Source organism: Chelonus insularis, unplaced genomic scaffold (assembly GCF_013357705.1).
Source record: "Chelonus insularis isolate UGA/USDA-ARS -01 unplaced genomic scaffold, ASM1335770v1 contig_397_pilon, whole genome shotgun sequence".
Classification (NCBI taxonomy): Eukaryota; Metazoa; Arthropoda; class Insecta; order Hymenoptera; family Braconidae; genus Chelonus; species Chelonus insularis.
Window position 1 is genome coordinate 676,798 of NW_023276552.1, and position 18,941 is coordinate 695,738.

Below are 18,941 nucleotides of genomic sequence, written 5' to 3' on the forward strand. Positions count from 1 at the left end.
GCATTCTAACGACTAGAGGAACAACGAAATCTTCACTTGAGAAATTCACGGTTGACAAACCTTGCAATGCTGTTACAATTTTCTTCGTCGACCTGAGCTCTATTGAAAAGCTCCCAACATTTATACCTCCCTTTTTATATGAACTCTGAAGATGATATCTTTCCTTTACTTCTTCAATGCTTTTTACCGCTAACATATACAACACTAACATTTATCGTAACTTTTTTATGAACATTTCATTCACTTAGAGTTTGGTTTATTATATTTCTACTTAAGTGAAAAATATAATCCCTGTCTGACGTCAATTTAATAATGTTCATGTCAAAATATATAATTTAATATAAAATATTTTACACTAACGTGTTCTAAAAATACTTTTCTCCAATATTCTATTTTGGTGTTAAATTTAAGACAAAATTTTATCTGCATAAAACATTTCAAAAATATTTTTTCAATATCTTAAAGTATCTACAAAATTTCATTTATAACAAAAAATTTTTTTTTCAAGATAAAGATGAAAAACTTTCAATAAGATTATATTATATTTATTTATTTATATATATATATATATATATATATATAGATTATAATTTTATTACTTGAAGTAGTTTAGTTTTAATTGATCAGCCATTAAAGGGTCTGTTAAAATGAAATTGAAATACAGTAACAAAAATTTTAGTATATAAGAAGTCGGAAAATAAATTGGCCATACAGATATAAAGAATTCTAGGACCATACTATTCCTGCGCAAGGGTGAGTTAGCGGTCGATAATTCCGTTGATGCTTGATATAGGGGTAGGTTAGCGACGCAACCGTATTTACTATCCTTACGACTCTTGGGACGTCTATTGTATAACAAGTCAGAAACAAGAATGTTGCAAAATATCGGCAATTTATGTAATAGCCACTTGACGTTTAAAGAGAGGGTACTTGACTAACAATTTATATAGATGATAACTACTAACCAAATAATATTCACCCTATGAGGAAGAAACTGGGTCAAAGCTTAGTACTAGAAGAAAATTTTCTTCTGGTTCTTTGACTTCTTTACTTGACATTTTGACTTAGAATAAATTCATTCGAGGAGAAAATTTTCGTTTTACGTTCATATCCAATATTCAACATGACATAAAACTAGAATAATCTAGCACGTAATGAATATCTTTTCAAAAAAAGAATTCAGCAAGAAACTGGCTTGTTAAAAAGACTTTTTTCACACTGATGAGAAAAAAGAAATATTTTTATAGAAAATAATTGTGTGAATAATCGTAGAAAAACGTTTCGTCTACATGTATTTAGGTGATATTTTGTTTAGAAATAAATTTTATATTTTTTAGCAAAGTATTTTAACTATACTAAAATTGATTGCATAGCCACAATCAGTGTCAAACAATATATTGATTAAAACAAAAAAAAAAGAACAATAGCTCTTTGTGATTATTCAAAAGAAAATTTAGTTTATTAATTTTCTGAAAAATAGTTGTAGATTTTTTGGAGAAAAAAGAAAGCGGAAATATCTAATGTAAACTTTTTGCTTCTCATAAATTATAAAGTGTTTTCAGAGTCACATCACTCCGGAAGGATGAAAACTAGTACAAAGTTTTGAGCAATATATTGGAAATACTAAAAATATATCGAAAGAAGAAATATGTCCAAAATATAAAATTTTACGATACATAAAATTGAAAAACGCATTCCAAATTTAAACATTCAGTCGTTTAATATTTCAATTAGTTATAATTTAAAAAATATAATATTATAATAGTAAACATGCATAATAAAAACTCCAGCACGTTTGTCCAAGGAATCAATCTTAATTGAATATTTATTAAGTTTCGTGCTGAAAAAGTACGGCAAAGTGGAGGATGTTTATGTAAAATATTTGCTAATATTGCATTCTAGAAACATGAAATAAACTTTGCATTGAATTGGGTAATTAAATTTGGGGATGGGAAAAATTGACTTTATTGAAATTGGAAATAAATAAAGATTTTTGTAACAAGCCGAAATAATTCATTCACAAATTCACCCTCGGTATTTTTGAATATAAAATGAGCTAAAGGAGTGTATGATGTTATATTAAATCTCTTGCAATAACCATCATGATGTGTAGGGTTTTATATAACATGTTTGTCGCATGCATTGTGATATAAAGAGACGTTAATGGATACCCATGCAAACATCAACGTCGTTTCGTCCTAGTTATATGACTCCACAGCGGTGTATAACTCATGAGTAACGTAAACGTTTATGTGGGAGATAATTTTCTCTGTTTATAAATTCAATGCAACAAATAATCGTTCTGATCATATCATGGCTCTCAAAACTCCACTGTCTTTTTTACGGCATAAAATTCAATAAATATTCAATTAAAAATCATTTCCTGGACAAATTGGCTGGAACTCTAATTATACACGGTGATCAAAAAAATAAAATTGTCTCATTAATGTCAGCTAATGAAAAGTATATTAAAACTTTTATATCAACTGAAAAAAAAAAGTAATCAGAAGAATAAAGTTTGAACATCTCATGCAAACTTATTGATTCTCTTACCTGTTTTCTAATCGGAGTTCCACATTCATCTTTAGTCCTCTCGAACCTCTCAAACTTGAAGCTATTACTCCTATATAACTCGTTATCACTCTGCTGACGACGACACAAACGTCGCGTAAGAGCGCGTGGTTTGCAGGGCGCGCACTCGGTAGCAAGTTCCCAATGAAGTCTCAACATTGCCAATTCTGCAGTACATCTAGCCATGGCACATCCGGCTCTTCTAACTCGACACTTGACACGCTTAATACGTCCTTCTGCTGATTTTGAATGACTACATGGTTGGCTCGTACACTCGCACGTGTATCGTGAACGCCGTGGTTTAATTGTATGAACGCAGGGCTTAGCTTCACATTCACAATTATCTTTTCCCGCTGCATGCCGACAATTCGGGCCTTCGGGACACTTGCAGATTGCATCGATGTTGGGATTCTGAATTCGTGGGGGTGGAGGAGCTGCAGGGAATGAGAAGGAACCTTGGGGACGACGACGAGATACTCCTGGGGCTGAATTATGACGACAGGGCTTCTCAGTGCAATCACACCTGTAATTATAAAAATAACATTAGAAATTATTGGAAAATTGCAGGACAATGAGTCATCATCGTTTAATGGTGAGGAAATGAATATTTAAAAGGAATAAAGTGATGAGACATCATTCGTGTTGAAGCTATGAAAACAAAAGAGCTTTACAAGGCTTTGAAATGCAAGATTTAACAATAAATCGATCATTTGTAAAAAATCCAGAATGTCACTCTGATGAATAACTTTAAAGTATTTATTAGAATAATTATTTACTCAATTAATACTTGTCGTGTGAATATTCTCGCAAAAAAAGAATCCATAGCAAATAAGGAATTTGAATTATTGTGAAATAAAAATTCAAAGTGAAAACATTTCAAGTTATGTTGTAATTACATGTTGAATAATGGATGATAACGATAGATTTATTGCTGCTCTTGTGCATAACGAATGCGATTATAAAATAATGTGACTATAAAAACTCGTGAAATCGAAATGAGATTTTATATGATTGAATTGAATTGCATATGTTAGATACTTTTTTCCAGGAAATTTCGTATAGCAAACCATCTAAAACTTGGCACAGCTTACAACGTGAACCACTTTACTTCCCTCAGACGCCTTCAAATATTGGTGCACGCATATATCCAACGAAAAGCATATTGAAGCAAATAAAATTTCAACGAAAATATCTTGACATTTACGAGCCGTGTAAAGAGCATGATTCACTTCGCTCTTGTTTCATTTGTGAAAAATTTTTATCCATCATTTTCTGTCATAGACAGCGAAAAAAGTGAACAAGCTAAAAGATGATTAAAAATATTCAATAATAAACAAAAAACAAACATCCATTTATGAAATGAATAAAAGAAAATATTTCATTAATTAAAAGTCTAGTTAACTCGTGATAAAAAAATAATGATGTTTACCTTCTGACTCGCCGCGAGGATGAGGGTCGATTTACGTGAGGACACGGCTGTGACTCTGGCGGACAGTCGCAGCTGTTTGGAGGCCGCGTGCGTCGTACCCTGATAAGCACAGGATGAACAGGACATGGTTGGACTTGACAAGAACAAACTATTTTTTGAGGACCATGAGATTTGCGGTTGTTGCCACCACGTTTTGCTCGTTGATCCACGTGCAGTTGACATGGTTGTATGGAACAACCGCAGCGTCCGGCTGTACCACGACGTCCAGCGCTCTGAACACGTCTCCACACCCGCTCCATTCAACGACCGGCGTGCCACTGACATCAGAACGTCCCACTCCACTCGTACCAGCTCGGCTTACCCCGTCATCCCTCGGGATTCCCCGTGAGCATTCGGTCTGGCGAATTTTGGAATGTTCCACACACAGCACAGACATTCATCCCCTTGCAATAGACTTATTCACCCTTTCTTCAATGCACGCAGGATCTACGGATGTTGAAATGGATGAGGGGTTATGAATTTGCTTAGTAATTGAATATAAGCTCTTATTAAAACGATATTAATTTATACAATTTTTTTTTCAGTTAATAATTAATTATAAAATAAATATACATTTTAATTTCACTTCAACTTGATCGTGTGCTCAACACCGATGCAGCAAATATTTGTTGTAAAATTCGAGGAATATTTTGCAGATCCATGCATACGAATGCTCGTCCTGATGGCATTTTTTTCATAACCCTGAAAATTGCAGAATTATGTAAATGATTTTTTCATCAATATGTAAATTATTCTTTTAACTCTTTTCCTCAAATAGGGCTTTTTTTTTACTTGAACCAATTCTGATAAATTCATATTACTTACCTATCTGCTTGATCTCCTAAAGACCCTATAAAAATAGCATACGCATTTACTTCAGGACATGAAGTTAATAATTTTCCAAATTTCTCAGGCGGAATACCGTAACGCTCCAAATTTGCATCCGAAAGAACAACAACAATAGATTCGTCAGCTTCTTCTTTAGCCAGGCTGGTAATCGCATGCTCTGTAGCCTCTAATGTATGATCACCAGACAAGCAGTACTGGGCATGAGCGTACATCGTCTGGAAATTCATCATAAACATTCCATTTCAATTTATATTACATACATACTAAGTGTACTACACACAAATTATAACCGTCAAATGGATTTCAATATGTTACCTTAATGACTTCTAGTCTTTGTTTATTGTCAGTAGGTGGTTGGTTGCAATCTACAAAAAGTATGTTATATTCGTCGCCTGAATGGCCAACGATATCGTATTTAAATTTCCCTTCGTATCCACAAAACGCTTCCATCACCATCACACATGCTTCTAGCTCCCGATACAATCTTCCATCATAGCCATTAAATCGGTACATACTCCCAGAAACGTCAACAACTAGTTTCAATCTCTTCGGTTTCAGTAGTGGTGTTCCAATTTCAGGTTCTTTCTCTGCTCTTCGTCTATAAATTGTTTTTTCTCCTGTCAAACTTTCTATCAATTTCGTATCATCTAATTCACCCGACGTTTGATGCCGTAACCATTGCCGCTCATTGCTTTTAGCTTGGAGACTTCCTAAAATTACTCTCAGAGATTTCACTTGCTTGGAAACTGCGTCGCTAAACTGAGAATATAATTTGTGATCATATTCGCTCATGCGAATTTCCTTTAAACGTTCCTTGAATGCACGAATTCCCATTTCGCGTGCTGCTTTTTTTACGTGTTCAGGTACAGCATTTTTCTCCTCGTCACTTAATTGATGAACGGTGTGACCTGCATCTAGACGATATGGTCCGCCTTTACCTCCCAATCCTGCTGTGTCCCGCCCTGTATAAAATTTATTGTTGAATTAATTTTTGTAGATTTTAATATTAATTTTTTTCAAATAAAATACAACTACGAGCGTAAATTATTAGCTTCATAATTGCATGTATCATCATTTTATTAAAATATTCACATAAAAACGATAAACATTCTTAATAATGAGTTAATACCTCCTGTTCCACCAGCCCAAGTGTTTCCACCCACATGGGGCTCATTTTTGGGATCTACTTTTCCGTGCTTTGGACCAGACACGTCGAGACCTGAATATCTCTCTTTTGTGACTTGCAAATATTCACGATTACCATTTTTATTTACGGCCACAGTTCCAATGGGAATGTCGTATTTGGTAAAAACCTTGATTAAAGTATCAAAGACTTCGGGAGAATGTCGATCAAAATCAAAAACATTGTTAACCACAGTTATCAGTGATTCATTTGGAAATCTCTGAAAAATAGCACATCTCATGTAAACAACATAAATACAATGTATAAAACATATTCTAATTTTATGTGCATTTTACATCAATTTTATTTACAATTGAAAACTGTCAATATTTTTAACAGTTTCGTGCGAGGAAATGATAGAATTGGTATTTTAATTATCTGACTGATAAGATTCTAATTTTAAGGCTATCGAATTCACAATATTCGAATGTTAAATGTATTTTACATTGACGTAATAGGAACATAAGTCAAAAATTTATTTCGTAATAAAAAGTAGCAAATAAATGAATATCGATAAATCTGAATTTTCCATGAATATAATAAAAAATTACCTGCAAATGTTTCACAATGTTTACAACTTCTCTTGTAGAGTATGGATAAGACAGAAGTCCTTGATCTGACATATTTCTCAATTCTCCAAAGGCCTGAACAAGTTTCTGAATGATTGTCTCATTTACATCAGGAGCATATTGTTTTAATAACATAATCTCATCTTCCATACTTGGATTATCAACAGAATGAGTACTGAATAAATCGCCTAAAGCACCAAAAAAATCATTCCCCAAAAACGGGAAGCCTGGACGGTTGGCTAGCACTATCATTCGAAAATCTTGATGAATTACTATTGTATTAGGATCTTTATCATGATTTTCATGCTTGCTTGGTGAAATAATCCGTCTTCCGTCAGATAAAGTCATCTGCCCACTTTCAGCGAGAGTCTATAGATACAGAAAAATTATTAGAATTTATTTAACTTGAAACTTAATTAATTTAGTTCTCGTTAGTTGCTTTACGACGATTACCTTCAATATACACGTAACATGAGTAGGCGCTTTATCAGCTTCATCAATTAGTAAAACATGACCTAATTTAACAGCTTGCACTAGTGGTGAATCTTCGTAAACAACGACTCCATCTCTAACGATTGGTTGTAATGTTAATGTTTGAACTGTTGTGTCTCGATGTAATTGAATGTATTCACGTGGACGATTAAGCAGAAAAAGTAATCTATCTACTATTTTGTTCTTTCCAACGCCTTGATTTCCCACGAGTAAAATATTTTGTCCAAGTATAAAATCTTGTAACAAACTTTCCAACAAAATAAGATGCTGACGAATATCATAAAACAATACATCCGGTACTTTTGTAAGCGCACCACTCTTATATCGATTCATGGTCGTTTTTCCAATAGTAACAGTGTCATCACTGATAATGCATTTTATTGAATCCATCGATTGATTTTTCTTTGGACGTATTCCAAGCTGCTTCATACAATCTTCAAGAGCTTGCTTTGGTACTGCAGGCAAAAAACGTGCAAGGCATGCTCTGTGAACTGCATTGTAAGCATCGTCATTGGGAAACTTGTGCATTCTACTGGCTATTCTTAACAATTGTCTCGTGCTCAGAGATCCTGCTAATGCTTGCAAAGTAGGATCATTAGACGATCGAAGTGTATGAGCAAGATCAATTATTTTTAATAGTGGTGGACTTGGTTCTCCATACTAAAAGAATATTAAATAGCTGATCAATTCTTTTATTAAAGTTCAAGATATTTTTCAATAAATTAATTTTTACCTTTGATTTGAGAATATGAATTTCTTCAGATTTATGAAGTGGCCTCATTTCATGAAAATGAAATAAACTTAACAACTCAGAAGTTAACCACTGATTAGAAGGGCTATTGATTACTGGCGGTTCTGCTAGTGCAATGATTTTGAATGCAGGATTTATTTTGAAGATACCAGCATCGTTTAATTGTTTATCTGTTTTATTGTCCTTAAGTTTGATTTCATCGAACCGCTCTGCACCCATTAATCGCTTTCCATCATGTACTTGAATTTCTCGATCATGAATAAGTCTATATAGAACAGCTAGAGTACTGGGATGCACTCGATGAATACCATCTAGAACAGCTAATTTTCCCGTTAATGCTGATATAATTAGTGGTGAATCCTTCCAGATTGTATCACCATTTGGCATTGTCGAGCGTTGTTGAATCAAATCTCTTGAAGTCATATCCTTAAAAAATGATCAATTGTAAATTATAGTAAATTTATATATGAATGAAAATTATAAATAAAAACTGAAAAAATAACAAACCTGATAAAGGACAATTGGTTCTATTTCATATCCCAAATTGTTTGCTAATATTTCAACAACTGTAGATTTTCCACATCCTTTGGGGCCAATTATGCAGTAGTCAGAAGACAGATGGGATAAAATCATATCAGTAAATAAGTTATTCTGATATTTTGTTTCTATAAATGAAGAATCATTTGGTCGTCTATTTTCAGGATTACCAGAGACCTGAAAAAGAAAATTATTCATCAAAAAAAAAAAAACTTAATTAAATTTATTGTATTATTTTTTTTTTTAAATTAGCTTTTATATTTACAGTCAATTTAACATTTTGATCACTTTTTTTCAATGATACTAGGCAGGAATCAGCTTCTCCTTCAATTCCTAATATTTTATCCTCACTATTGTGTAGCGATTTCTTTTTGTGTGAAACTTCAAAAGCATCGAGAATACTTTCAACTGCCTCTCTTCCTTCTTTACCCAGAAATAATTTGTATGGATAAAACCTATAAAATACGTCGAAAACTGGCAACTTGGGAATTTTATCCTACGATTATTTTGAAGTGAAAATAAACATTCGCTACTTTAATCCATACAATAAAATAAAAATAAATAGCTGATCTTTTATTTCCATACCAGAATCGGAGCAGCAGTTATCAAATTATCCAATGGAAAATCAGGCAGCCCAATATCTATAGCTTCTTTACTAATGAGTGCATGACAGCAAGACAGAAGTTGTGATAATTTCTCTTCATCCGCATTCGGTGCTAACTTCTTCAAAGTATCCATCTGTTCCTGACAAAAAAAAATTCCATTTGTACAAGTCATGAATAAGTGAAAATTATTTCAAGCATCGTCTACATAGGTATATTATTATAATTTCGAATTCAAGAGTTTCTGTTCTTATCTGTTCACCTTAAAACTTCGCGACATAGTTTTAAGGATGAATGTACGTGCATAGAATATTCTACTTCTGATCTGCTTCACTGCAACACTCGAAAGTGATTAACAGACAAACGTTTTACTACTGTAAAGTGAAGTACGTGACTAAGTACTGGACGGCACGAAACTCTAGAGATTGTACGCTTCGATTTCCATCAGCAACTTTAAAATTGGGCTACCACAATATAAACCACTCGATCAGTACGAATAATAGAATTTTAGGCTATCTAATTCCAATGAAAACTTATTTAATTATACTACAGTTGGTTTGCAAATGGTGATGATTCTTTTATTTGTTTATATTTTCAGAACTGGGTTAAAGACATTTCTTTCAACCGCAACTAATTTTTTAATTTTCTAAGTACAATTTCCACTCATCAAACTTTGATACTTAACTTATAAAATACAATCTAAAAAGCCAAGTCCTCCAAACTTTTATCCTAATGATAGACTAAAACATTTAAATTCTACAGTTCAAGAATAGTTGGTAAAATATGTTTTAAAATGCCTCTAAATGATGCTTAAATGTCGCCGCTCAGTTTCATTTGTTTTAGCTCACACGCGATATTAGAGAAACCGATTTTCGAATGGTACCGACATGCTAAGAAATCACCATTGCATCTAGAAGACCTAATAACAGAGACGGATGAATTTTTCTATTGAAACTATTCTCAGATAATTTACGCTTTTATATAAAAACTCATTTTAACTTCTCCAATCATTGATATCTCATCAGCTTTTTCTATCATGATTGTATTTTGGTTTAGAAAGTTCTTTGTCCCTTATCGCATGTGCTTTCGCATTTTGCAAAATACGTCACATAGTTACTTTTCTCATTATCTCTTGGAATTACAGCGCTACCTCGCATAGTAAATTCCATTTATTCACGCGACACTAGATCATTATAAAAAGTGAAATGTCGTCAAGGAATAAATAATAAAATCTCACCTTAATTTATCTTGAGAAATTCAATCGTTTTCGTCAACGGAAGTTATAAATATACTCGTTTATTATTTTAATATCCTTAATTTAATCGATAATTTATTAATCAATTAATGAGAAGAGTGATTTATTCAAAGATAAGATCAAGAATAGAAAAATATCAGCATGAAAAGCGTTTAATAAAAATTTCATTTTTTATTCTTTAGTGTTTAATCCAAAAAATCCACATTAGATAAAGAATCTTCGGAAGACGTATCTTCTTCCCCAGAATTTAAATCAGGCATAAAAATGTGTAACTGAGGTCGGCCAAAGGGTGACCATGATTTACTTGTTGATAAAATTCGCTCTGTTTTATCTGCATCATGAGCTTCAGATTTATCGTTAAGTTTTTCGTCTAAATTTATGTTTTCAACTTTGTTTTCTTTGACATCTGAAAAGACATTTTCACATTCACGTTTACTGATGTTTGAATTTAATTTTTGATTTTCTATCAATGAGATTTTTTTCGAAAACATATAGGAGCTTTGTTTATTTAACAAACACTCCTTCCTGGGAGATCTTCTTGGTGTCGATTGACGATGACTCATATTATTTATTTTTTCTACTCGGTCTTCATCTTTTATTAAATAATTTTTGACCATTCCTGAAATATCCATCCATTGGAGAACTCGATCAGAGAGTGGGTTGGAATTGATTTCAGTGAGGCTCAAACTGTCGTCATAGTCTTCAGCGAGAGTAGTTTTGATTATGCTGTCTGATTGATCGTAATATTTGTCAAAGAAACCACAATCAATAATGGAACTCTCTCGTGATATACAAGGTATTCTTCTCGAACATAGCGTATGATTATCGATACTTTTACTGTCTTCAATGCTGGTATTATTTTTTGATGTCTTGAGTAGATTCGTTAATGGTACATCCAACAGGTTTGATGATGGATTAGAAATCTGGCTGACTAGTGGAGCAGATCGCCTTCGAACGACTTTGGTAACAGTTTCGTTCTCCAATTCTTTTTTATCTCCAAGGATGTGGAATTGAATAAAGCCGCCAACTTTATCTGAAGTGCGAAAGGAATCTTGACTCGAGTATTTGGTTGGATAATTTTTAGATATCGATGACGATGTTTGAGGTCGTCGACGACTTTTCACATCCAGAAGTGGATCATCTGCGGTAAGTATTGCGTGCCTTATGCCATCCACCCAGATGGTTCTCACAGAAATAGGACGTTCCGAAGAAGACCAAATTGCTGGCATTTTCGAAATCTATTTATTTAACAAGTAACTCTTCTTTTCCTAAACATATCTCTGCTTGACGAGTGGAAGCACGTGATTATTAAGAGATGAATACATGTTTCAACCCAAAAAGTCTATGGTTTTATACATTTTTTAATTGATAAAATTGTTGCAATGAAATTTTTTTTAAGGATTAACAGTATTCTTCAAAATAAATTTTTCCATGATTTAATAATAAAACATTTTGTTCAACAGAATTCGATGTATCGACTCACGTCGCGTAGCAGGACAGCTAAGGTATCTGCCATTTGAAACACGCGATCTAAACTGTGCGATGTCTGTGACCATCGCGCAGCCACGGAATCGGTTTATATACGATGTTCTGGAAATCGCGGAGGGGATAAAGTTTTAAGTATACAACTATTTGTGTATCTCATTGCATACCAACTATAATCATGTGTCATGGAATTAACATAAATTCAACAAACTGTTATTTAATAGACACATGTAGCTTCATCTTAAAATCTTTGTAAGATAAAATTAAAATTATCGAAATAATTTGAAAAATATAATCAAATAAAAGATTATTAAAACCCGGTATATAAATATCTATGTCGATTAAATTATTTCAATAGAAAACAAAACACCTTTTTTTAAATAATTTAAAAAATTTGTTCGCGTGCAGTGTTGACAAAAGACGAAATTGTCTTATTGTTTCAAATTAATTACAGTAATAAATTAGTAAAAATCTGCAATGATTGTCGCAGTATTCAAATTAGTCCTAATCTATACAATCTTGCAATAGTAAAAATTTAATTCCCAAGTTTTAATTTGAAGAATACATAAAGAGTTTGAGTTGAATATATTTGTTTAACCTTACGTTAGGCTATAACTATTAAAAAAAGCTATAAAGTTAAACTAACTTGAAAACTTGGAGGAGTAATATGTCTTGCTTGGAACCTGGATCTTAAAGGTGGATCCAAAGGTTGGCCTAGATAACGAGGTGATGGTAAGCCGAGAGCTATAACTCGAAAATCCTCATTTACTCGAACGAGCTTCCATGAATCAAGCTCTTCTTGGGTGTGAGTCTGAAATACATAATGAGAGATTATTGCTTTTGAATATATCATTACAGCCTTCAAACATTTAATCATCAATTAATCTACTCAAATTAATTGTAGATTCCAAATATTTATATTAATTATCCAAATAATTTAATTGATGAAAAATATCTAATCTCTAATTCTATAATGAGCTGTTCATTTAATTATCAAATAAATTTACCTCTAACAGCTTGTCATATCTAACAGCAGACATAAGGAATCTTCCATCTTCTAAATGCATTTCCCGATTTTCTAACAAATTATTCAATATTGGTAAAACATTCCTCTCTGCTTTCTCAATGCCTTCCAGGATTAAAACTCGTCCATGTTTCGCAGCTCGAACTGCACTTTGGTCATGATAAATTGCACTACCATTTACTATTTCCCTCCTTTGTTTCAAGTCAGTTTCCGTTGTGTCCCGTGACAATGCAATAAATTCTACTTCTCGTTCTGTGAGCTCCAAGAAAGCCATAGCTAAATTTCTTCTTCGAGAACCAGGTCCACCAATTAAAAACATATCTTGACCTAGGACATCTTTCTGTAGCATCCACCGCAGGTGCCTTAATAGTTCTTGACTTTGTTCGATAGGAACTAAATAATAGAAAAATCAATTTTATTATTATTATTAAAAGACCATTATTAAAGTCTATTATAATAATAAAAATTATTTTTAAAAAACTTACAATATTTTCTTGGAATGTACTCTCGATGTTCAGCTGGTCTAATTTTCTTTGATACATCATTGATCCTCACCGTTAAATCATCTGTAAATTATTTAGGAAAAAAAATGTATGAATATTTATTAGTTATTTTTGAAGAAAATGATTGAGAACTACTCACCTGATTTAAAACGTACTGGTGTCAAATGATACAAATCATTTATTTTAGAATTTCTTATAATTTTACTTACTGTTGAAATATTTGAAATTCCAGCCAATTTCAGAATCATATTTTCAAAATATATTTTTCTTCTATTTAAAATTGCACTTATTGTAATAATAAAGGGTTATGTTTTCAAACAAAAATGTCATAACCTAATATTTGTAAAAAAAACTATAAAATTTTTCTGTCGATGAATGTCAGTCATAATTGACGATATTTTTACGAAATTTACATCACTACATTTTAGTCCTAAGCAGATCAAAGTTCGAAAAATGATTATTCTAAAATATTTATCTAAATACAGAAATAATTATCTTCTATCTCGAGTGATAGTTTGTTTTGGTATGAATAATACCGATAAACTTGCTTGGTAGAACGCTGTTTTGCTAGCAAGTGCTGGAGTACCATGTTCGAAACATAGCGATCCCTTCCCTCGGCTTTACTCTCTAGCATGCAAACTGTAAATACCTGACATTAAGGGGGTTGAGAGTCGACTGTCTTTTTTTAAGAATCAACGGCAAAGTATTAGCAGCTAAGTTTTAAGTAGACATTCTGCTTCATTTTTGGTGCTGAAAAATAGTGAAGTTATATTTATTGTTAAAACAAAATATATTATAAAGGGAATTAAATTTAATAACAATATTAAATATTTAGAAATCTTAGCTTGAAATGCTTACCTTTTACGGGAAAAAACTGCATATATTTTTATTACTTTGAAAATACTCCAACAATGAGTGATAAAAAAACATTAAATTTTTATTGTTAGCTTTTATCCACAATTACTCCCACAAATAATTATAAAATCATTTTTTTTATTAAGAAAGCTTATTTACGGTTTGTTTGACGTATTTTATTGATTAATTATCACTAATACACGTCTATAAAACTCTAAAAAATGCGAAAACTCTCCCAGCCACCCTACCGGGTGAAGCGTCCCGCGTAAACTGACGAACATCTCTGACAAATCATGGCGTCCCCTATATCTTTTGTTCTAACATGTGTATCGACAGTGTTTTTTAGACTCTCAAAAAACCACATATGATATAAAAAAAACATCAAAATAAGGTCCTATTTTTACCTTGTCTTTTAAACTAGTAGTTAATGGACTTTATGGACAGACTTAGCCTGCCAAATTATTAAAATCCGCAAAAGCATCTTTTCGCGAAACATCTCGATGTGTGGACCCCGCGTAACGGTCGCGACGCGCGCATATTTGGCGGAAGTGAGCCGCCCACTATAATCTCGAACCCACGCACAAATTAATTATAATTAAAAAATAAATAAGATAAGAAATTTAATATAAATTATCTTTAACTTATGTTAATTTAATTAATATAAAAATATAGTAATTTTATCAATATAAATTTTTGTATATTCTGCCATAAATAATGATATTTAATTAATTAATGAAGTGGCGCGTATATTGCGCCATTTTTGGCATCACTTTTTAACCCTTGCGCATGACCGCGGTTGCCTCCGCTTCATTCGGCGGCGAGACGCGCTGGTGGGCGGACGTGTCTGAATGTTGTATGTCAGAGATTTATGATATGGAAAAATTAATTAAGTGAATTACTAAGTCTATGTCAAATGAAATGAATTTAGAAATAGTATTATTTTATGTAAAGACAATGGAATAAATATGATGCAAAAACTTCAACGAGAACGCCAAGATATTAACAAGAGACGCTGATGCTGCGACGAGTTGCCCGAAACCCCATGTCCATGTTTCCCGAAAAGAGATTCCGTTAAGAATTTTTATGCTGTTAAAGGCTGATATGTAAGTATGTTTTAATTTTCACTTTCTTCGGTATGTTATAAATATTCTATATGCAATTATTTTGATGGAAATGCAAGTGACGCCATAAGTCAACGCGCCAGACGCTCATTAGTTTATACAAGACGCATTACTTTTTAAAATAATTTTAGAATTCTAAATATATGTTTTGTTACTCATTAATTAATTACATGACGTAAATAACTACCAAATTAGAAGCCTTTAATTACGGAAAATATATTTTTTGCTATTTATGAGAGTAATTAAGTCAAAATTAGTAAAAAAAAATTAATTATTAAATTTAAATAAATTTTTTTTAAATGTTTAATTTCCAGCTATATTTAAATATTTGATTTTTTTAACAGACAATGATTCAATATTTTTTAGCATCAAAAATAACGCAGTAGACGCGCGAAATTCCAAGAAGAAGAACGTTCAACAAGTAGCCGTTAGTTCCTGGAAAAGAAAAACCAACGCTCAACCCCCTTAATACCAGTCTTCAACGCCTGTAGTCGATAAGTAAGAGATTTATATTTTCATTGGTAATGCAGTCATTGTTCAGCGGCCGGTAAGTCAACATTATGCATTTTAGTTCGTAGATTTAACACTAGAGAATATTTCTGAGTCTATTTTTATCGAACGCTCACAAATTATTTTTTAATCCTAAACGAGATAAAAAGTTAAAAATTACATTAATTTATATTGAGATAAATTTTTTCTAAAGTGCCAATAAGTTCCGCGGAATCGTATTACTCCATAAGTATTCTTTTATTTGAATTGACACTAAAAAGATGACTTGTATCGTGCACACTTCAACACGTGGTTACACTGGACATTGTAACCTCTAAACTCGTAATGTTTTTTTTTTGTCACAAATACTCGCGTTAATAAATAAAAATGACAAAGTCTCGCGAAATTAGTTCACAAAGGTGGAAGCCCGTAAAGCTAGAAGGTTCTATTTTATCTTCTGGTATCGAAAACTTAATAGGTATCGAAGAATTGACGGATTATAAATTAGAAGAAAAATCTCTCATTTCGACAAAAAATTCTAGTAAACGAAAGGTACGTTCAATAATTTTTATTCTGACGAAGTAAAATAATATTTTAACTATAAACACTTGTTCAACATTTTTTAGAATTTATTGTCTGTTAATGATGATAACGAAGAGCTATTCACCAAGAAACAAAAACTATCAAAGCCCCGTGAACTTCAGAAGAAAAAAATTAACAAAAATAAAAATAATAAAATGAATTCTAACGATAATCAACAGGAAGTTGTAAATAGTATCAAAAAGAAACAAAATTTTGTTACGATGAATTCTGAAGATCATCAACAAGAAGAAAAAAATGAATCAAGTGGCTCTGATCATTTAAATTCATCAGAAAATTTTGATAGAGAAGCTTGGAGTTCCTTAGGAGTTCCTGATCCTATTTTACGAGCTCTTGAAGATCAAAACTTCTCAACTCCAACACCAATACAGTCTCTTACATTGGCTCCAGCAATATTAGGTAGAAGAGATATCTTAGGAGCTGCTGAAACTGGTAGTGGTAAAACTCTAGCATTTGGAATTCCAATTTTAACAAGGATAATGGAACATAAAAAAAAATCCGCCGAAAAACATCAAAATTTGAAAAATATTTCTAATCGAGGTGCTACTAATAAAGGATGGATAGTTTCTGAGAAACAAAATGATTCTGATGAAGAAAGTGAAGAACTTGATGATATTGAAGAAACACCTCACAAAAACTTTGGTTGTGTAAAAGTAATTGATAATCTGGATTTAGAAGAAGATAATAATGAAACAAAAGCAATAAAAAAACCATTATATGCATTAATTTTAACACCAACAAGAGAGCTTGCTATTCAGATAAAAAATCATTTAACTAAAGCAGCGAAGTATACAGATATCAAGATAGCTGTAGTAGTTGGCGGAATGGCTGCGGTTAAACAAGAAAGAATTTTGAGCAAAGGTCCTGAGATTGTCATTGCTACGCCTGGGCGACTATGGGAATTAATTGAACAGGGAAATGCCCATCTAAATCAACTAGACTCCCTTAAATATTTAACTATTGATGAAACTGACAGAATGTTGGAAAAAGGACATTTTCAAGAACTTCATCAGCTGATGGAAAAAATGAATTTTAATGAAAATGCTGTTAAACACCGCCAAGTGTTTGTCTTTTCTGCTACACTTACTCTAGTTCATGATATCCCAGATTTTTTGATGCGCAAGAAACAAAAATCTCGCAAAAGCAATATATACAAGCTAACACCTGGTCAAAAATTACAAAAGGTTATAGATATGCTGAAAATAAAAAATCCAAAAATAGTTGACGTGACTCAATCAAAAGGTAATTTCATTTTATTTTAAAATTGATTATAAACAATGAATTCTGAACAATTTATTCAAATTAATTCTTTATTACAGGTACGGCAGAAACTCTGACAGAATGTCGTATTGCCTGTACGATAGATCACAAAGACTATTACCTCTATTATTTTCTACGAAGACATCCTGGGAGAACACTAGTATTCTGCAACAGTATTGGATGTGTTCGACGACTAGCAACACTTTTCGGAATACTTCAATGCAATCCTTTACCTTTACATGCAAATATGATTCAAAGGCAACGCTTAAAGAATCTTGAGAGGTTTCAAGAAGATCCAAATGGACTTTTGATTGCAACTGATGTTGCTGCTAGAGGTCTTGATATTCCCAACATCGAACATGTTATCCATTATCAAGTTCCTCGAACATCTGAAAGTTATATTCATAGAAGTGGGAGAACAGCACGTGCTTGGAAGGAAGGTATTACAGTTTTGATGATGGAACCTTCAGAGTTGCAATTTTATACCAAACTTTGTCAAACTTTGGGTCGAAGTAAGTTTTCAACAAATTTATTTTTATGTTTATTATTTTTTTATGAATACAATAATTTCTAGTATTTTAAAAATTATTCATTATAAAAAAACAATGAAGAGTAAAAAGTAATTACTACAGCTAATTAGATGTTGGATGAATGATTCATTATCATTATTCTCTAATTGACGAGAGTAAAAACAAATTTTTTTGCAGCTCAAGATATGCCAGCCTTTCCGGTCGTAGACAGACTACTTATTGCTGTAAAGGAATGTGTCAACACAGCTAGAGAAATTGATAAATTAGAGCTCATGTGTCGACGTAACAATACACAGAAAGGATGGTTGAAAAAAGCTGCTGAGGATATGGATCTTCTTCTTGATGAAGATCAAATGTAAGTATTTTTTTATAAAATTGATCTATAATTTTTTTCGGACTACTTTAATACTTCAGTTACTTGATAAATTTATTGATTTGTCTTATATGAATTTTTATAGTGAAACCACAATGGAAGAGCAAGAGACAGCTACTATAAAGCGTCAATTGAAAATAAAAAAACACCAACTTTCCGCGTTATTATCAAAACCTCTATTTCCTAAAGGATACTCGGGTAAATATTTAAATGATACTATTGAGTTTGAATTATTACCCGATAAAGAAAGTGCAGTGGAAAAAGTGAAAAAAGTGATAATTGATAGTCCGAAATTATCGAAGGCAAAGACTTATGGCACTTTTAAAAAAATAAAGCGTTCGATAAAATAAGACATGTATGGTACAAATAATTTATTTACCTTAGTAAATAAATTTTGAAACAATTATTTTTTAAGAAAGATGTA

At 32.1% G+C, this 18,941-nt stretch overlaps 3 protein-coding genes across 4 annotated transcripts in view; 1 reads left to right on the top strand and 2 right to left on the bottom strand.

Annotated features, from left to right (window-relative positions):
• hwt (heavyweight) overlaps nucleotides 1-4,299 on the bottom strand; it is an 86,097-nt gene extending 81,798 nt beyond the window's left edge. The window contains exons 1-2 of the mRNA XM_035084792.1: nucleotides 4,001-4,299; nucleotides 2,554-3,094 (exon numbers count right to left, since the gene is read on the bottom strand). Coding sequence (XP_034940683.1) covers nucleotides 2,554-3,094; nucleotides 4,001-4,299 — 840 coding nt within the window. The remainder of the gene's footprint in view (nucleotides 1-2,553; nucleotides 3,095-4,000) is intronic.
• c12.2 (von Willebrand factor A domain-containing protein c12.2) lies at nucleotides 4,300-13,827 on the bottom strand. 2 transcript variants are annotated; one of them, XM_035084790.1, is made up of 15 exons: nucleotides 13,429-13,827; nucleotides 13,272-13,352; nucleotides 12,770-13,179; nucleotides 12,409-12,573; nucleotides 9,006-9,164; nucleotides 8,686-8,916; nucleotides 8,391-8,597; nucleotides 7,866-8,309; nucleotides 7,094-7,792; nucleotides 6,623-7,009; nucleotides 6,018-6,291; nucleotides 5,204-5,850; nucleotides 4,865-5,103; nucleotides 4,613-4,741; nucleotides 4,300-4,486 (listed from the first exon to the last, which is right to left on the bottom strand). In XM_035084790.1, the coding sequence occupies exons 1-14, from the start codon at nucleotides 13,535-13,537 to the stop codon at nucleotides 4,627-4,629; spliced, it is 4,167 nt and encodes a 1,388-aa protein (XP_034940681.1). In that variant the 5' UTR covers nucleotides 13,538-13,827; the 3' UTR covers nucleotides 4,300-4,486; nucleotides 4,613-4,626. The 2 variants fall into 2 exon arrangements, with proteins under 2 accessions (XP_034940681.1, XP_034940682.1); XM_035084791.1 differs by lacking the exon at nucleotides 4,300-4,486 and having other exon boundaries at nucleotides 4,564-4,741.
• Nucleotides 13,828-15,879: 2,052 nt separating this feature from the next.
• On the top strand, nucleotides 15,880-18,869 carry LOC118067741 (ATP-dependent RNA helicase DDX24). The gene is made up of 5 exons (XM_035084660.1): nucleotides 15,880-16,306; nucleotides 16,381-17,596; nucleotides 17,674-18,126; nucleotides 18,322-18,499; nucleotides 18,603-18,869. The coding sequence occupies exons 1-5, from the start codon at nucleotides 16,142-16,144 to the stop codon at nucleotides 18,865-18,867; spliced, it is 2,277 nt and encodes a 758-aa protein (XP_034940551.1). The 5' UTR covers nucleotides 15,880-16,141; the 3' UTR covers nucleotides 18,868-18,869.
• Nucleotides 18,870-18,941: the final 72 nt, after the last annotated feature.

Coding starts and splice junctions, on each gene's coding strand:
- c12.2 (XM_035084790.1), bottom strand. CDS start 13,537: ATGATTCTGAAATTGGCTGGAATTTCAAATATTTCAACAGTAAGTAAA. Junction 6,292..6,622: donor ACATTGTGAAACATTTGCAG/GTAATTTTTTAT, acceptor GCTATTTTTCAG/AGATTTCCAAATGAATCACT. Junction 4,742..4,864: donor TTAGGAGATCAAGCAGATAG/GTAAGTAATATG, acceptor TGCAATTTTCAG/GGTTATGAAAAAAATGCCAT.
- LOC118067741 (XM_035084660.1), top strand. CDS start 16,142: ATGACAAAGTCTCGCGAAATTAGTTCACAAAGGTGGAAGCCCGTAAAG. Junction 16,307..16,380: donor AAAATTCTAGTAAACGAAAG/GTACGTTCAATA, acceptor AACATTTTTTAG/AATTTATTGTCTGTTAATGA. Junction 18,500..18,602: donor CTTCTTGATGAAGATCAAAT/GTAAGTATTTTT, acceptor GAATTTTTATAG/TGAAACCACAATGGAAGAGC.